The sequence below is a fragment of the Bufo bufo genome, chromosome 3, assembly GCF_905171765.1.
Source record: "Bufo bufo chromosome 3, aBufBuf1.1, whole genome shotgun sequence".
NCBI classification, from domain to species: domain Eukaryota; kingdom Metazoa; phylum Chordata; class Amphibia; order Anura; family Bufonidae; genus Bufo; species Bufo bufo.
In genome coordinates this window covers 353080471-353100523 of record NC_053391.1, presented here as the reverse complement: position 1 = coordinate 353100523, position 20053 = coordinate 353080471, and the positions used below count along the sequence as shown (strand labels likewise).

The following is a 20053-nucleotide window of genomic DNA, read 5'->3' as shown; positions in this document are numbered from 1 at the left end:
CGGGATCTTTGAAAAGGAGGAGGGGGCACTGAGCGAGAGCCGGAGGCGGATTTCTTTACATTCAGGCGGCGCTGAAAGGATCAGGGGAGGAGCTGGGCACCAACGGCGGCGGCGGCGGCAGCTTCAGACCTTCAGAAACGCCCTGGGCACCTTATCCACAAGATTGACAGGTTAGATAAAAGGTATTTTTATCAAAACGAGACGGCGAATTTATGTTATAACAACACCTTTGTAATCACAAGGGCGCCATGGAGAGAACAATACTTTTAAAAGGGGGGGTTAGAAAGTGGTGACAGAGTCCCTTTAAATAAGCCATCTTCAGACAGCTGTTTCGGACACAGTCCTCCTACCCAGTTAAGCCAGTACTCTCTGCTCTGCACGGATGAGGGTCAATCAGCCTAAAACAGCTGTCTGCAGATGAGGTGCTGGCTTATTTAATATCCAAGTCATGTCTCAAGGCTTATTTTAAGAGCTGAATATTGACTTATAGGATAGCTGCCTTACATCTGGTGGCATTAGAGGCAGAGCTTAAGAGCTCATTTGCATCCCTTTCTTTCCTCCCAGAATTCCAGAGGAGCATTTATGGCCTATAAGTCTCCGGCTCACACTGATAAAGGTGCTCTCTCCCTAAGAAGAGTTAGTTTCCCCCTTTGTCCATTCACAATGTCATGCTTTTAACAGAGGTTTTTGTAAGATTATTGGGCAGTTCTCTGCCTACAAGATATTATCACAGATGCTTGGTTTACTTTTGCAGTTCTCAAAACTGAATTTGACTCAGCAGAGATCACATGCCTCTTCACAGCAAAAATGTTATAACATGAACAGCGTTGAGAAAAATACCTTAATCCGAACTTCTACAAACCTATGAATGCAAAATCAACCTAATCAAACTAATATGAAAAGTTGTTATTCTAAAAATCTTCATCTACTTGCATATTATAAGTTATACCAGCAAGAATTAGTCTTTATGTAGAAAACTATGATTTAAATCAAGCCTTACTGACTAGTGATTTAAATCAAATCCACCCTGCCTTAGGTCAAAAAGAGGGACATTTAAGGATCAAAGAGGGACTTGGTTCCAAAAGAGGGACCATTGGGAGGTGAGCTTCCGTTGCACACCAGTGAGATCACTGATTACTAATAGAAATATATAATGCAGCCCACCCACCACCCCATAGTTCCAGACGACCCCATACTTCTGCGGCAGGATACTTGCCTTGCTCTCCGTGCTGCCCAATCTCAGTAGCCACATGGCGGCAGAACTGTATACAGCGGTTGCTTAGCTACCACTTAACCAGTTCACTCCCACCCCGCCCCATCCACCGACACACCCGCAGAACACAACACACTCGTCATCCCATAATATAACGCGGGTTGTTCTCCCGTCACCTGACCACGTGACCCCCGCAGCTTCGCGCTCATTAGCCTACACAGTAATGTTTCCATTTATTACACTGATGACGTCACGGCGTGACTAGTTTGGCCAGAAAATCGCCCGCTCCACTCCCTGCTGCTACTTCCTGGAACTCCTCCCCGCCCATTGACTATTCTGCACCAATAGCGCGGCCTCTGCCCGCTCACTAACCAATAGCATTCCACTAGCAAAAATGAGTGACAATCCCAATATCCAATCGGAAGAAAGCCATAGGAGTGTGCTGGAGAATACCGTACCAGCCGCAGGAAGGGAACAGGTGAGCGGCACGTATGGAGTGTGATAACTATATGCGCTGACTACAATATCTGTGGAGCCGGTGAGGGGTGTAAGGGGCTGCAGTAAGGGTGGGCGCTGTCCTGAATGACGAAAACCGGTGAAACTTGCGTGATATGCGGTACATTGGCCAGGTATGGCAGGAGGTCAGTGGGGAAATGGGACACCAAAACAGTATGCAGGGGGAAGCCATACTATGGCAGTGCACTAACATACGCAGGGTGGTGTTCCCCTATTACTCCCATTATTAATACTTAACATATTGACAACCATATAGTAAGGACAGGCGCTTCAGATGAAGATCTACTCAGTGTCATTAGATATTCATATGGTCGGGGGTGAAGGGCCATAACTACAGGACCGGCGCCACCTGTAAGGCGACCTAGGCAGCCGCCTAGGGCGCAATTTAGCAGGGGGCGCCGGAACCGTGCGGTTTAAAAAATAAAAAAAAAACTGGTTAAGTGGCTGGCGGCGCCCCTCATGCTGCGCCGCCGCTCTAGTAAGCAGGGCCAGCGCTTCCATAGAGTCCTTAGGGGCCCGCGCCGGCCCGCAACTAACTATAGGCCACATATCCATTAATGGCTCCAATCCCCCAATGTGAATCAGTACTGTACTCATTACTGTAACATGGCCGATATTTGCTTTTCCTAAATCCTTTATATGACGTCCTTCTGGTTTATTATTCTGCTGATGTTTGCAATATGAGCAGCTGAATTCTGGAAGAACGGCGGGGTGATTGACAGCTCTGCACCGGGCCTAAGGCCAGAGCCACATGCCCCGTGTGCCGGTCATGGTATCCATGGGATGTATGATGGCGGTCGGATTATCTGACCTGAACTCACAGCATCCTATGGATTTATAATCTCATGATCGGGCTGTGGCACTTCTAAGGTATACAGGCAGGGTCACTGGGCAGTCCCTTTTCTTTGGGCCTCCTGCAGGGATCCGCCAAATATGGATTCAGTCCATGTGCATCTCACATTTTCCTCGGGACCCAATGTAAATAAAGCAAATCCTTGTCTACAAAATGGCCAAGAATATCAACAGGTCCTCCTACACACTACCGTATTTTGTATCTGTGTCCTGCACATGGACCCGTTCATTTCATATTTTGTATCTGTGTCTGATTGCACATGGACCCGTTCATTTCATATTTTGTATCTGTGTCTGATTGCACATGGACCCGTTCATTTCATATTTTGTATCTGTGTCTGATTGCACATGGACCCGTTCATTTCGTATTTTTAATCTGTGTCCTGCGCATGGACCTGTTCATTTCGTATTTTTAATCTGTGTCCTGCGCGTGGACCCGTTCATTTCATATTTTGAATCCGTGTCCAATTGCACATGGACGCAGTCATTTCGTATTTTGTATCCTTGTCTGATTGCACATGGACGCAGTCATTTTGTATCCTTGTCTGATTGCGCATGGATCCATACATTTCTATGGGTCCGCAAAAAAATTAGTCATCCGTGCGGCTGAGCCGCAAATTATAGAATCTATTCTTGTCCATTTTGTGGACAAAAATAGGCTTTTTTTTTTTTTTTACAGTGGTTCCTGCAGAAATTGCGGGATGCACACAGACCGTATCCGTATTTTGCGGATCCACAAAACGGATACAGCCGTGTGCATGAGGTTTTAAGAAGATAACCCAGGGACTTGCAAATTCTGGGGGTCGCTACAGATCTGTATTAGAGACCCATATGTGGCTTTGTGAGGTGGTGTATTCTCCCTCAGAACAATGCTTCGAAGGCAGAATAACTAATACACCACGCGATGGAACATGGCAGAATGTACAGCCTCTGGATGTGTTCCTGGGTATTAGGGTCCATTCACGTATCTCTGGGTCCCCATCGCAGAACGGGTGCATACCCATTCATTTCACCGTGTGCTGTCCACATCCGTAGTTCCGTTCCGCAGCCCCACAAAAACAGATAGAAATGCCTATTCTTGTCCGCAATCGCAGACAAGAATAGGCATTTCTATCATAGGGCCGGCCATGTGCGTTTCACAAAATGTGGAACACACACGGCCGGTACCCGTGTTTTGCGCATCCACAATTTGCGGACCGCAAAACACTTCCGATCATGTGAATGGACCCTAAATCGGAGGCATACGGTGGTACAGCTGTATTACATGGAAGCAGTTTCATGGAGATTTCTGAAAGTAAGGGAAATGGATAATATACTATGAATCTGTTCACCTTTTAGGCCACGTTATATTTCTATAAATGAAGGAGAACATATGATGAAAAGGCTGCAGAGGTCCTTGTGCTTGAGGGCTGGAATCTATATTCTAAGACAGGATCTGAAGATGCAATAGACAAGGAAGAAACTAAAGAAGAAAATGGAGAAAGCTACTGTCCCCTCCATTCAGCTGGAGAAACTACCATCGACCACTGCGGGAACACCTACTGGATATCACTTCTCATACAAGGTAAGTGGCATAGTATTTATAATGCATGCATATTAAGGGGGGTCTGTTACCCTCAGCACAAAGTAGTGACAGACCCCTGATTGTAAGCATGTGCATCCGGGGGCCCCACCCTGCCTTTTCACCACGGATGGACAGCTTCCTCCCCATGCAAGGTAGTAGGGAGGAAGCCATCAATCGGTGGGGTGGAGAGGATAAGCCCACAGCTCATGAGTGCCAAGGGCTCCTGGCTCACGGGATGATGCAACTAATGTGTGTAAGCACTGGGATCATTGGGGGTCATTTACCAAAAACAGCTATTTACGCCGGACTTAGATTCACCCTTAATCTGCCATAAGATTCGGCCCCGGCATGTCCCCGTCTGTCGAACACCGTGTAAAAACCAGCCACGCGACTAAATATGGTCACAAGGCCGAGTAAACAAGGGACTTGTAACTTTTTTTGTGACAAAGATGGTCGTAAGTCCCTTGATAAATGACCCCCAGTTTGTCTGCCTCCACCTTATGCCATCTTCTGTCCTCTTCAAAAACGATGCATCCGATTACGAAATAAAATAAATAATCCTAATCTGATCAAACTCCGGTCCCCAATTTAAACCCCTCCTCTGTCTATTGTAGTGAAAGCTCCTAGGTCTGTGGCCTTCCTACCTTCATGACTGTTTCACGTAGGCCTGGTTCACACAGGGCATGTATGTTAGGTTACATACAATTCTGCACCAGTCTGGGTACATCCTAGCATGGCTTTTGTATGTTTTATTGGAAAAAAATCTGACCTTAATCACATGATCTTAAAAGGGGGTTCTGTCATTAGACTTGTCGCCATAAAACCGTCTCACCTGAGACATGCGCTTGACAGTTGAACATCATAGTCTTGGTCCCGTCTTCCTAGGTACCCGCATTCTTGAGAAAATGTATGTTTTTGTATAATATGCCAATGAGCCCCTAGGGTTACAAGGGCGGTGCTGTCGTACCTCATTGCCCAGTCGTTGTCAGTCAGTGTTGGGTGCGGCATAAATGGCAGGGAGCATAGCCTCTGAGAGCAATGAGGTGCAACGAACAGCACTGCCATCTTTGCTCCTAAGGGCTCATTTGCATATTACCAAACCTCAATTTTCTCAAGAATGTGGGCACCTAGGGAGAAGGAAGACTGTTTTATTGTGACAAATCTGATGACAGAACCCCTTTAAATGTCACGGTTCTGGTAACCTTTTTATTATTCTTTTCACCAGAAATCAATCACCAAAGCTGCATGTAGTAGGACATGTGGATTTACTGTATTTTTTTGCTGATGTGAACTCGGCCTATGTGCCTTCATACAGTTTTTCTTAAAGGAACGTCACTGGCCTCACTGCTAGGTGGAAACCTCCGCCTAGCATGCCCATTAAAAGCGAGGTACGTCACCGGATCTGCCCCATAGAGCACAGGGCAAGGGGGAGTGCCGGAGCATGAAACGCTCCAATGCTCCACTCGGCTAAATGGATGAAGAAGGGCTTATTTCTGGGTTCATCTCTTTAAAGGGATGTTTTGAGATTCTGACATTGATGACCTATCCTTCACGTCAGCGGGGTTCTGACCTCCTCCAATCAGCTGTTTGAGGGGGCTTCAGCGCTCTGCGGAGCACCACAGCCTTTTCATAGCTTACTAAGCACAGCGGTGTTCATTGGTATTGCAGCTCATTCCTATTCACTTCAATGGGACTGAGCTGCGCCTAGAGCAGTGATGGTGAACCGTTTGGAGACCGAGTGCCCAAACTGCAACCCAATGCCACTTATTTATCCCAAAGGGCCAACACGGCAATGTAACCTAAATACCAGTAAAGTAGATCTTCCATGTACGTTATCACTTAGCTATAATAGCCTGCCTGCATTCAGTGCGCTGCCTGTGCCGTTCATAGTGCGCCCTGCGCTGATGAATTGCAGGGAAAGCCTAAGGGATATTGGCACACCTCAGACTTTTTCCAGGGAGTGGGTGCCCACAGAGAGGGCTCTGGGTGCCGCCTCTGGCACCTGTGCCATAGGTTCGCCACCACTGGCCTAGGGCATGTGACCAAGGAACATGACATCTCTGGATGGTGAGCGCCACGGCCCCTTCAAACAGGTGTCGGACCCCCACCAGTGTGATATTGAGGACCCATATCAGAATCTTGGAAAACCCCTTTACTTTCCCCTCTTGTATTGATTTGGCTGGATTTGTGTTTGTCATTGCTGTTAGGTCTGATTCACACTTTGCAGTTTTGATGCAGTCTTTTAGCCAAAAACAGAAGTGGAGCTTAATTGGGGAGGGGGGTATGTATACTTGCAGGTTTTGAGTCTCTAATTTTGGATTTATTCCTAGTTCTAGAAACCTGCATCAAAATGCAACGTGTGAGCTGGATAGTTCATGTCCTATTCACATCACTCGATCCGGCAGCATTACTAAGAAGATCAAACAGTTTTGGGATGATATGTGATCCAAACATCCCCATATCTATCGCTTCTCCTCGTGAATTATCTTGTAAACAAATCCAGCCTGTGCTTCAGGTTAAATATGTTGTCATCATCATACGCCTCCAGCAACTAAATGACTGTTTGCATGGATCCCTGCTGCACCTGCCATGCGCACAATCATTTTGAATCCATTTGCTTCTCCTTAAAGGTATTTCCAGGATTTTTTTAATGATGGCCTATCACAGGATAGACCATCAATATCTGATCGGTGGCGGTCCCTCACCCTCGGCAGTCCACCACCAGAACTACACAGCTCCGTCCATCGTGTAGTGGACGGAGCTGGTTACTGCAGCGCTGCTCCCACTGAAGTCAGCGGCAGACCCACCCTGAAACAGCTGATTGGCATTGTGTCGAACCCCCGCCGATCAGATATTGATGCCTTATCCTGATGATAGGTCCTCAGTAGTCACCTCCTGGATAACCACTTCTAGGTACGTATATATGGGGATGGCAACTCAGGATGAATTGTTTTACACAAATAGGGAACCCCAGTAACACCAGATCGTGTTCTCATTGCCCCCACACCACACAAGACTAAATCGCCAAAGAGGAGGAACGGTCATATAAAACAGAACCTTTACTAGTATCATTAATACTGAGGCATAGTCACCACCCCACACCTTTATCATACACCAGCAGCACAAAAAAAGAAAACCCAAAAAACTGGAAATACTCCCAAGTTGAGTACAGAGCAATTATGCTGCATACCAGTAATTAAAGGGGTTGTGTCACTTCAGCAAACTAATTTATCATGTAGAGAAAGGTAATACAAGGCACTTACTAATGGGATGTGATTGTCCATATTGCCTCCTTTGCCGGCTTGATTCATTTTTTCCCCTCCCCCACGACAGCACCACTGAGAGAGATGGCTCCGCCTCCAAGGACAGGAAACCTGTAGCATAAAAAAGGTGGAGCCACTCTCCCACCTCAGTGAGGTTTCCTGTCCCTGGAGCAGGAGACTTGTAGTTTTTATTTCTAGGAGGCCCATGGCTTGGAAGTCCTAGGAAAGCCTAGAGAGTCATGGGTCTTACCAGCCTGAGACCGGGTGCCGGGTCTGTTTAGGGACGATGGAGGTCGGTCCGGGGCCGATTCTTCATTCCCGAGGCTGAGGACACCGGTCCCTCAAAGGAGTGAGACCGCGTGGGGCCGCACGAGCGGCTCGCATGGAACACGCCAGAGGGCGATAGTTCCGGGTGCGCACGTGTGTGCTGCAGACTGCCGACGCAGGAGCAGTGGAACGCACCGGAGCAGGAACCGGAAGTCGCGGAATGACGTCACAGAGGTGAGACGTGCGTTCCAGATACAAGTTCCGGTCAGGTGACCGGAAATAAAAGGGGAGACCAGGCGGTGCAGCGTTCTCAGTGTTGGCAGGCACTATTGAACCTGCAGAGATTTCTCCTAACGCTGGGCTGCTAGTCATTTTTCCTTTCAGAAAGCACTCTGCATCCGGACCAGGTTGGTGACTTCTGGCACAAGAAAGCTCCCAGGGAACATGTGGAACTCTCCAAGGAGAGGTGCTGTTCCCTGCTTCATATTTTTCCTAAAAACCTCTATGCCTCTAGGTATATTATGGAGGAGGACAAGAGGTCAGAAGAAGTGGACGCGGAAAAGCAGATGCCGGTATAGGATCTTCTGAGGGGGTAAGAGGCAACGGTTGATATAAATACTGATGGTGTTCTTTGTATCTGCTGTCATTTCTTAGGTACCACCTAAAAAGGTCGCATCAAAGAGAAAGAATAAGGAATGCGCACTATGTAGATGCCCCTTGTCCTCATCTTATTCTAAAAAATTATGCCAGGAATGTATTGACAGAACACTGGCAGAAGAGTCCCCGAATTTTATGAAGGGTATTAGAGCACTCATTAGATCGGAGGTTAAGGAGTCCCTTAAAACATCAAAAAAACCTAAAAAAGCAGCGGAAAGAGTAGATTCAGAGGTGGAGTCAGTAGATGATAGTGAGGAGGATAAGGATGAAGAGTCTGAAGATTCATCCTTATCAGAAGACGAGAAAGAGAAAAAATTTCTGTTTCCAGTAACGGATACAGAAAAACTTCTGAAGACCATTAGAGCTACTTTGGAATTGGAAGACGTCAGAGAGGACATATCCATGGCCGATACAGTTTTTGAGGGACTACGGGAAAAGAAAAAGAGATGTTTTCCCTTACATAAAAGCATATCAGCCCTAATAGATAAGGAATGGAAAAAACCTGACAGAAAGGCGTTCATAAGTAAAAATTTTAAAAGAAAATACCCTTTTGAGGAAGAGGCCACTACGTCCTGGGACAAGGCGCCCAAATTAGATGTGGCAATATCCAAGGTGTCTAGAAGATCTTCCCTACCATTCGAAGATATGGGGTTTTTGAAGGATCCATTAGATAAAAAAATAGACTCTTGCCTTAAAAATACATGGGAGGCATCTACGGCTTCCTTCAGGCCCAACATAGCCGCAACGGTCACAGCTAGGTCATTAGCCATCTGGCTTGAAAGACTAGAAGGACAGCTAAGGGACAAGTGTCCTAGGGAACAAATTCTAGCTTCTTTACCCACCTTACAGAAGGCGGCGGATTTTTTATCCGACGCCTCGGTTGAGGCGGTTCGTTTATCAGCCAGGTCTGCTTCCATCTCTAATTCAGGCCGTAGAGCTTTATGGCTGAAGAACTGGAGGGGAGGAGACATGGCTTCTAAGCAGCGCTTATGTAGTATTCCCTGTCAGGGTCAATTCCTGTTTGGCCCAGAGCTGGATGCTCTCCTAGAGAAAGCAGCGGATAGGAAAAAGAGGATGCCACAGGAATCCTCTTTTTCACAGTTTAGACCCTACAGGCGTCCCTTTCGGAATGCATCAAAATTTCAGGGAAGAAGACAGTCAGGAGACAGGGATCAGTTCACCAGACCCAGGGGGTCAGGAGGTAGGGGCTTTATGTTCGGGAACTCCTCCTCCCAGAAGGATAAGATGTCCAAAAAATGACGCCAGACTACAGGTAGGGGGGAGATTAAGATTCTTCCTTCCTGCCTGGAAGGATATAGCAGGTATTTGGGTCACAAATATTATGAAGGAAGGTTTAAGACTGCAATTCAAGAGACATTACCCACAAAGATTTGTGGTCACCAGGGAATCCAAAAGATTGACAGAAGAGGTAGATCAATTAATAGTCAAAAAGGTGTTGATACCAGTACCAGAAATGGAGTGGGGGAGAGGTTTTTACTCGACTCTGTTTTTGGTGAAAAAACCGGACGGTTCATTTCGGACTATAATAAATTTAAGACAATTAAACAAATCCCTAGTCATAAAAAAATTCTAAATGGAGACCATAAAATCGGCAATTCATTTAGTCTTCCAAGGGTGTTTCATGGCAGTGTTAGACCTAAAAGATGCATATCTGCATATTCCGGTGCATCCTTTCTTTCAGAAATTCCTGAGGGTGGCGGTAGTCAGGAACGGCAAGACCAGACATCTACAGTTCCAGGCTATGCCTTTCGGACTATCAAGCGCACCAAGAACCTTCACCAAGGTAATGGCAGAAGTGGCCTCATTTATCCGCAAGGAGGATATTCTTTTCCTGCCGTATCTAGACGACTTTTTAATAATAGCAGAATCACGAGAGAAGTGTCAGAAATCTGTCCGGAGAGTGATTCGGATTCTAGAGCATCTGGGGTGGATGATCAATATGAAAAAATCCAGATTAGAACCCAGCACGGTACAGACCTTTTTGGGATTGCAGCTAGATTCCCTGCGACAGAGGACCTTTCTTCCAGTAGAGAAAATAGAGAAGATTCGGAACGAGGCCCGGAAAGCTCAGAAAAATCCGGGAATGTCGGTCCGGAAAGCCATGTCTCTACTAGGCTTGATGACAGCTTGTATACCAGCGGTCCAGTGGGCACAGTTCCATTCAAGACAGTTGCAGGAGAATATTTTGGAGGTAACTGGACGGAAGGAGATTACCTTGGACTCCCAGATGATTCTGTGCAGGAGGACTCTTATCTCCCTCAGCTGGTGGTTGGAGGTAAAGAATTTAGATCAGGGTATCCCATGGAATTACCCAGATCCGGTAGTCATTAAGACAGATGCCAGCCCATGGGGGTGGGGGGCACACTTCCAAGATCAGTTAAGGCAGGGAAGGTGGTCCCCGTTACAGAGACTATTCTCTTCAAACAGAAAGGAGTTGAGAGCAGTGTTATTGGCCCTAAGAGCAGCCCTTCCAGAGATTCATCACCAGCATGTCAGGATCATGTCAGACAACAGGACGGTAGTGGCATACCTGAACCGGCAGGGAGGTACGAGATCCCGATCTTTAATGAGGGAGACAGAGTTGTTATTTTGGGAGATAAGAAGTCAGGTGACACACATATCCGCTCTTCATATAAGAGGAAGGGAGAATGTCCAGGCCGACTTTCTGAGTCGCCACCGACTAAGACAGGGAGAATGGTCTCTAGATTCCTTGATATTTGCAAAAATTGTAAGATTATGGGGGGTCCCAGAAATAGACCTCTTTGCCACCAGAGAGAACAGGCAGGTGGAGAAATTTTGCTCTCTCAACCCTTACGAATCTCCGGTTGGGGTGGATGCCTTCCTTTTGGAATGGAAGTTTCATCTAGGGTATGCCTTTCCCCCTCTTCAGCTCCTTCCCAGGGTGCTCAGGAAAATCAGAGAGGAGAGGTCGGACATGATAGTGGTCGCCCCCTTTTGGCCAAAGAGGGCATGGTTCTCCCTCCTCAGGTCCATGTCAGTAGTGGAACCTTGGGTTCTCCACGAGATCTCGAATCTCCTAAGGCAGGGCCCAGTAATGCATCCGGAGGTAGAGTCCCTGCATCTCACTGCTTGGAGATTGAAAGGGCACACTTAATCAAGGAAGGTTTTTCAGAGGCTCTCGTTTCCACAATTCTGAAAAGCAGGAAAAAAGTGACCAACACGATTTATGCTAGAATTTGGAAAAAATTCTTATCCTTTGCAGGCCTCGACATTAATGTTTGGCCAGAAAGGATTTCCACTAGACAGGTGTTGGAATTTTTACAACAGGGATTAACCTTAGGTTTAGCGAAAAGCACCCTAAATGTTCAAGTTTCAGCCCTCTCGGGATTAAGTGGTAGAAGTCTGGCCATGGATCCCTGGATAGTCAGATTTTTCAGGGCAGTAGATAGGATTGTTCCAGTGAGGGGGCCTAGGTTTCCTCCCTGGGATCTGAATTTAGTTCTGAAAGCCTTAACTTGTCATCCATTTGAGCCTATCGGGGATAGCTCCATAAAAAATCTAACTCTAAAACTGGTGATTCTGATAGCCCTCACTTCAGCACGAAGAGTTAGTGAGATCCAGGCCCTGTCCATTAATCCACCGTTTATGACTATACGAGAGGATAGGGTAGTGTTAAGACCAGACCCAAAATTCGTTCCTAAAGTCCCTTCTAAGACCAACAGATTACAGGAGATAGTTCTCCCAGTTTTTTTTCCAGATCCAAAGAATGAGGATGAAAAGAAATGGCATCTCCTAGATGTAAGAAGGTGCCTGATCCAGTACCTAGAAAGATCCAGGGACTGGAGAAAGTCCTCATCTTTGTTGATCCTACATGCAGGGGTTAGGAGAGGTAATGCTGCCTCTAAGAGTACCATCGCTAGATGGATTCGAGAGCTGATTTCTCTAGCATACTCTTGTTCTGGGGTTTCTCCTCCACTATCCTTGAAGGCTCACTCTACCAGAGCGGTGTCTACCTCCTGGGCAGAAAGGTCCAGTGTGTCAGTTGATCAGATTTGTAGAGCTGCCACCTGGGCTTCTCCATCTACCTTTTATAGGCACTATAGATTACAACTTGATTCTATATCTGACCTCCTTTTCGGTACAAAGGTGTTAGAAGTTGGTACCCACCCTTAGTTTCTATGAAATCTCTCTCAGTGGTGCTGTCGTGGGGGAGGGGAAAAATGATGATTACACTTACCGGTAATCGGATTTTCCTGACCCCACGACAGCACCCATATAATTCCCTCCCTAAGGTGGTGGTTGGTGTTAAGATTTCACGTGGTGATATGCAAAAAAAAAAAAAAAAAGTATTTAGATATTGTATTAACCAAAAGGGGAGTCCCTCTCATACTCTGTAAACCCACTGAGGTGGGAGAGTGGCTCCACCTTTTTTATGCTACAGGTTTCCTGTCCTTGGAGGCGGAGCCATCTCTCTCAGTGGTGCTGTCGTGGGGTCAGGAAAATCCGATTACCGGTAAGTGTAATCATCATTTTCCATCACATTATACACTGCTCGTATCCAGGGGTAACAACCACCCTGTAATCCATCAGCGGTGGCCGTGATTGCACACTATAGGAAAAGATGCCAGCTTCTCTGGTTGCCAGGCTGCAGGAGTGCTCTTTTTCCTATAGTGTGCAAGCACAGCCACCGCTGCTGGATTACAGGGTGGTCGTAACCTCTGGAGCAGTTTATAATGTGATGGAAAAATGAATCTAGTCAGCAAAGGAAGCAATATGGAGAATCACAATACATTAGTAAGTGCTTTGTATTAACTTTATCTACAGGATAAATCCAATTTGCTGGAGTGAGACAACCCCTTTAAATGGCAGGTCAACAGCTAATATGCAGTAGCGTTGAAATTAAAACGGCTCTTACCGGTGGCCTTGTGGTTCTCTGATGGGATGGGTATCAGTCCACCTGAATGGTAGTGTATGGTTCCAGGACAGAGTCGGAGTCCATCCTCCTTCAGTTAGGATGGTCAGCAGATCAGGCACTGCCCATAACAAACCCTATGATATGGGTATTGGAACCTGTTAAGCCCTTCCTGTCTTACCACAAAGCTCTCGTCCTGATAAAGGAGTCTCCATTTGGACCCTGATGACCCTAGTATGGGCAGAATAGCCCTAAAATATCCCTCACTCGGTACCCAACATGACACATTTCTGTCCCCAATAACGGGACTCTTTAGGTGAATAGGAGATACCAAGATTAAATAGACTTAACCAAAAGGGCAACCGGATGCCAGTTACCCCTTATGTGTGTGCATGAAGAGGGGCTGGCGTTCGCTAACAGTAGCCGAAGGCCAGTGGGCGAATAGAACCTAGCTCATATTGGGAATGGCGTCTTGCCAGTAGCGGTTGTAGATCACCATTCCTCCTCTTTGCTGATTCGAGATTAATTGTGCACTTATAAAACGGCAATAGAGCGGTGTACACTAGGACGCCTCATGTACACTGCAGCTTTACTCATCTGTAATGTGGTGCCTGTGGACTGCTGTATGGAAGGTATAATGGGGGGACCGCAAACTACTTGACTCTATTCTGTTTTTTAGGATAATCTTATTGGATCTCTACTGGCTATATTCGGACATCTTATTATTAGTATTGGACTCAACTTGCAGGTAAGACATACACAGAATAACAAAAGAAGGGATGGATCTTTAGTAGCAGCAGTTTTCTGGAAAGAATTTAGGAGGTTAATGACTGCAAATATTCTAAAGACCCTATACTTTGTGGTAGGGAACATGATTGTGGAGGTGAAGTCCAGAGATCAATACATTGGCCCTAATTTGTATGTGTATCACTGCAAGCAACTAACATTCTGATATTAAAGCTTAAAGGGGTTGTGCGGGGGTTTTATATCGATGACCTATCCTTAGGATAGGTTATCAATATCCGATCGGCGGTGGTCCGACACACGACACCCCAGGCTGATCAGCTGTTTGATCAGCGCTCCTTCCTCTTCATTACACTGCCTGTCAAGTATTTGCTCCATTCACTGTAATTACACTACAAGGGAGACGACGCGTAGTGTAATGAAGAGGGAGCAGCGACTGCATGGAGCGCCGCTTCCTATACAAACAGCTGATAGGCAGGGGTGTCGGACCCCCGCCGATCAGATATTGATGACCTATCCTGAGGAAAACCCCAGAACAACCCCTTTAAGAGTCTGGCTACACGGCACTGTGTGTCACGTGACACACAAAGGGGTATGGCTACGTGGCAACACGTGTTGCGGGATGCTTGATACAATGCATTTTAGTGGTGTCGCTATGCGACATGCTACATGTTACAACTGTGACGCGACAGCCGCAGACAAATCTTGTATTGATTTTTTTTTTTTTTTTGGGACAGTCGTGTTGCAGTCGCATAGCGACACCGTTGAAATACATTACATGAAAACTCGCCGTGTAGCCGGATTCTAAATGGGTTTTCGGGTACTTTTTATATTTGAGGGCCTCTCCTCAGGATATGGGCATGGGGTCTGATACCTGACACCCTCACCAATCGGTTGTTCTGCAGAAGTCATCACTGGAACAACACAGCTTTGTCCTCTGTTTAGTGGAAGGAGCTAACCGGCTCAGTCACTACACAATGGACAGCTGGTTGGAGGCGGAGGTTGTCAGACCCTCTGCCCATCTGACTTTGATGGCCTATCCTGGCCTAACACCCAAAAAAGATGTAAAATAAAATTCAATATATCCAGCAGTGGTCACACACAGTGGTGGGATTTATTGCAGTCCGGTTTCTCTTGTGCAGGTCGGGTCCATATTCTACTACACTATAGGCAAGCATGACAGCCCTTACAGATCCCTTTGATAGGGTATATCAGGTCAACATAGGGTGAGGTGCCCTTTTCATGGTTATTGCCTTACTTGTCAGGCAGGGAGAATGCAGAGTCTAATAAGGACATTCTTAGGACTCATGCACACGACCATATTTATTTTGCAGTCCACAAACCAAAGATCCGCAAAATACAGAAACCGACAGTGTGCATTGCACAATTTCCGTGGGCCCCATTGAAAAATAATATTGTCGTGTGCATGAGGCCTTAACCACGTATGTGTGCTAATTACCTAGAGTGGAATATGGAACGGCACAGGACCTGACCTGCACAAGAGAAACCTGACTGAAACAAACTATGGGTGTACTGGACTGACTTTTATTGTATATTTTGATATTTACTATGTACTTTGTTGCACTTTGTTGGGTGTTTTAAAAGCATTTAGTAAAAGTTTGAATATCTGGTGACTGCAGGGGTATAGCTGTATGATCCATGAAAGGTTATATGAGAATTGTCTGTGGACTTTAATCTGAATATCGGGCAAAATTCGATTTGCCACAAAGCCGAATTTCCTCGTGCTTCGTGATAGTGAATCGATTTTTCCCTGAATGGCAGTAAAAAAATGGAAAAAAATCATACTTGCCTCATCCAGCCAGCCACCGCCATCTTGATTGAAGATCTCGCACCAAAATGCATTCCGTTCCGTTTGGTTGCGCTCCCGTCGCAGACAGAATATTGCTGCAAGCGTTTCAGCACATGGACATACCCCCTACCTTATAAATAAACCTGATCTGGCCGCCATTTTACATTCTGTTTTTTGCCAGTGTAGTGAGAGGTTGCTGTGTGGAGCAGGGGCAGACTGTTAGGGACACCAAACGCTAGCTAATAGGGCCACAAAAGTCCTTTTAAGGACTGGTATACAGTTGCAAGAAAAAGTATGTGAACCCTTTGAAATGATATGGATTTCTGCACAAATTGGTCATAAAATGTGATCTGATCTTCATCTAAGTCACAACAATAGACAATCACAGTCTGCTTAAACTAATAACACACAAAGAATTAAATGTTACCATGTTTCTATTGAACATACCATGTAAACATTCACAGTGCAGGTGGAAAAAGTATGCGAACCCCTAGACTAATGACCTCTCCAAGAGCTAATTAGTGAGGTGTCAGCCAACTGGAGTCCAATCAATGAGATGAGATTGGAGGTGTTGGTTACAGCTGCCCTGCCCTATAAAAAACACACACCAGTTCTGGGTTTGCTTTTCACAAGAAGCATTGCCTGATGTGAATGATGTCTCGCACAAAAGAGCTCTCAGAAGACCTACGATTAAGGGCTGTTTCACACGAGCGGATGCCGTGCGTGGCATCCGCTCCGTGAAAGAGTGCCAAGACCCGATGCAGACTGCAGAGGCACAGAGCATTAACATGACTGATAATGCTCCGTGCCTCTCTGTGATCTCTTTACTACCAAATCACAGTGACAACTAGGGGTGGGCGGTATAGGCGATATGCGATATAAATTTGGGCCACGATATGGATTTTCGCCATATCGCTGGACCGCGATATGATTGCGCTCTCTGCGCGCACCATTTACTCCTGAGCCCGCCAGCCGGCACAGTGGAGGGAGTCGGAGGGAGTCCCTCCCTCCCCACTGTGCGCGGCTGCCGCTGAACACCAATGAGGAGAGGACAGAGTAGGAGGAGGAGGGGAGGGACTGTGGCCGGCCATATCCCACAGGGTCCCCCTCCTCCCCCCCTAGTTCATTGATGGCAGTGGGCAGTTCCGATCGGAGTCCCAGCAGTGTAATGCTGGGGCTCCGATCGGTTACCATAGCAGCCAGGACGCTACTGAAGTCCTGGCTGCCATGGTATGTTAGTGAGCAGCATTATACTCACGTGCGCCGTGGCCGCCGGTCGCTCCTTCTTCTGTCTGTGCGGCGCATTGCTAATGCTTATAGCATTAGCAATGCGCCGCACAGACCTATGAGAAGAAGAAGCGCCCGGCGGCCACGGCGCACGTGAGTATAATGCTGCTCACTAACATATCATCGCAGCCAGGACTTCAGTAGCGTCCTGGCTGCTATGGTAACCGATCGGAGCCCCAGCATTACACTGCTGGGACTCCGATCGGAACTGCCCACTGCCATCAATGAACTAGGGGGGGGAGGAGGGGGACCCTGTGGCCACTGCCACCAATGATTAATACTGGGGAGGGAGGGGGGTGGGTTTGAGTTACCATAGGGGGGCAGATCAGAGGCTGGGGGGGGGGCAGATCAGAGGCTGGGGGGGGAGCAGATCAGAGGCTGGGGGGGGAGCAGATCAGAGGCTGGGGGGGAGCAGATCAGAGGCTGGGGGGGGGAGCAGATCAGAGGCTGGGGGGGGGGGGGAGCAGATCAGAGGCTGGAGGGGCACATGAGGCTGGCTGCCATGGTCAGCTCCCTGCTGTTGTGTGCACAAAGCACAGGGCAGCAGGGAGAGTGTAAAGTCCTATTCACCCTAATAGAGCTCTATTAGGGTGAATATGACAAGGGTTCTAGCCCTTAAGGAGGCTAATAGTTATTAAATAAAAAGTAAAAAAAAAAAAAAAGTTTAAACACCCCCCCCCCCCCAATATAGAAAACAATATATCGCAATATATATCGCATATCGCACATGCTTAAAATTATATCGCAATATAAATTTTAGGCCATATCGCCCACCCCTAGTGACAACTGTGATTTTGTAGTAAAGAGGTCACAGAGAGGCACGGAGCATTATCAGTCATGTTAATGCTCCGTGCCTCTGCAGTCTGCATCGGGTCTTGGCACTCTTTCACGGAGTGGATGCCACGCACGGCATCCGCTCGTGTGAAACAGCCCTAAGAGTTGTTGACTTGCATAAAGCTGGAAAGGGTTAGAAAAGTATCTCCAAAAGCCTTGCTGTTCATCAATCCACGGTAAGACAAATTGTCTATAAATGGAGAAAGTTCAGCACTGCTGCTACTCTCCCTAGGAGTGGCTGTCCTGTAAAGATGACTGCAAGAGCACAGCGCAGACTGCTCAATGAGGTGAAGAAGAATCCTACAGTGTCAGCTAAAGACTTACAAAAGTCTCTGGCATATCCTAACATCCCTGCTAGCGAATCTACGATACGTAAAAAACACTAAACAAGAATGGATTTCATCGGAGGATACCACAGAGGAAGCCACTGCTGTCCAAAAAAAACATTGTTGCAAGTTTTCAGTTTGCACAAGAGCACCTGGATGTTCCACAGCAGTACTGGCAAAATATTCTGTGGACAGATGAAACCAAAGTTGAGTTGTTTGGAAGAAACACACAACACTATGTGTGGAGAAAAAGAGGCACAGCACACCAACATCAAAGCCTCATCCCAACTGTGAAGTATGGTGGTGGGGGCATCATGGTTTGGGGCTGCTTTGCTGCGTCAGGGCCTGGACGGATTGCTATCATCGAAGGAAAAATGAATTCCCAAGTTTATCAAGACATTTTGCAGGAGAACTTAAGGCCATCTGTCCACCAGCTGAAGCTCAACAGAAGATGGGTGTTGCAACAGGACAACGACCCAGAGCATAGAAGTAAATCAACAACAGAATGGCTTAAACAGAAGAAAATACGCCTTCTGGAGTGGCCCAGTCAGAGTCCTGACCTCAACCCGATTGAGATGCTGTGGCATGACCTCCAAGAAAGCCATTCACACCAGACATCCCAAGAATATTGCTGAACTGAAACAGTTCTGTAAAGAGGAATGGTCAAGAATTACTCCTGACCGTTGTGCACGTCTGATCTGCAACTACAGGAAACGTTTGGTTGAAGTTATTGCTGCCAAAGGAGGTTCAACCAGTTATTAAATCCAAGGGTTCACATACTTTTTCCACCTGCACTGTGAATGTTTACATGGTGTGTTCAATAAAAACATGGTAACATTTCATTCTTTGTGTGTTATTAGTTTAAGCAGACTGTGATTGTCTATTGGATCATGACTAAGAACACACCTGTTCGAAACGCGTAGATCCGGGTAACCGGGGGGGCACCAGTGTTATTCTTTGACTGCTGTATCCACCTGAATTTTTGGTGCTAATAAAGACCGGGATTTTTTACATCATTTATCGTGGTGCTGGAGCATTTCTTCTATTTTCTTCATTTGCAACTGGGACTGGCTTGAGTCCGCTCCGTGCACCGATGTGCAGGACGCTGAGGTGAGCTGGCTGTAACCCTTTTCATGCTGTGATTGTCTATTGTTGTGACTTAGATGAAGATCAGATCACATTTTATGACCAATTTGTGCAGAAATCCATATCATTCCAAAGGGTTCACATACTTTTTCTTGCAATTGTAGGTGCGCTATCGATAGGTGTGACATTCAGAGGGGTGTGATATACTTATAATATACCTTCCAACACAGAAACTATATTCTAGTGCATTTGTATTGTGCATCAGTTGTGAGCGGTTCTGCTGAGATACCGCAGCTATATAGAGGGACAAATGCTATTGGAATAACTAATTGCAACTGGTGTGATATACCTGTTGCCGCCAAAATACTGATTTAGAGGTGTGATATACCTGCTTCCACAAAATATTGATTGAGGGGTGTGATACACCAGCTTCCACCAAATATTGATTATGGAGTTTAATATACACTCTTCCAGCAAATACTCGTTATTGGGTTCTATATACCTATTTCCACAAAATACTGATGCAGGGTATTGATATAACTGCTTCCACCAAATATTGATTGAGGCCTGCGATACACCGGCTGCCACAAATACTGCTCTTCAATAGGGACTTTGTCACGGGGTCATTTTGAAAATGACAGGCAGAGGAAGAAGCAGGCCATTCCACAGGGGTGGTAGGGGCCGGCAGGTGCACCAGGACGGAGCCTAAGTGGGAAGATGGAGAAGGTGTGTGCGATTAC

The 20053-nt window shown here is 46.6% G+C and overlaps 1 protein-coding gene across 4 annotated transcripts in view; it reads left to right on the top strand.

Moving 5' to 3' along the window:
• The first annotated feature begins 1631 nt into the window (after positions 1-1631).
• The window catches only part of NIPAL3 (NIPA like domain containing 3), a 48669-nt gene continuing 30247 nt past the window's right edge, over positions 1632-20053 (top strand). For 2 of the 4 annotated variants that reach the window (XM_040424494.1, XM_040424492.1), the window contains exons 1-3: positions 1632-1691; positions 3920-4145; positions 13906-13974. In XM_040424494.1, the coding sequence (XP_040280428.1) occupies positions 4056-4145; positions 13906-13974 (159 nt within the window). In that variant the 5' untranslated portion in view covers positions 1632-1691; positions 3920-4055. The other 2 variants (XM_040424490.1, XM_040424491.1) reach the window with 2 other exon arrangements.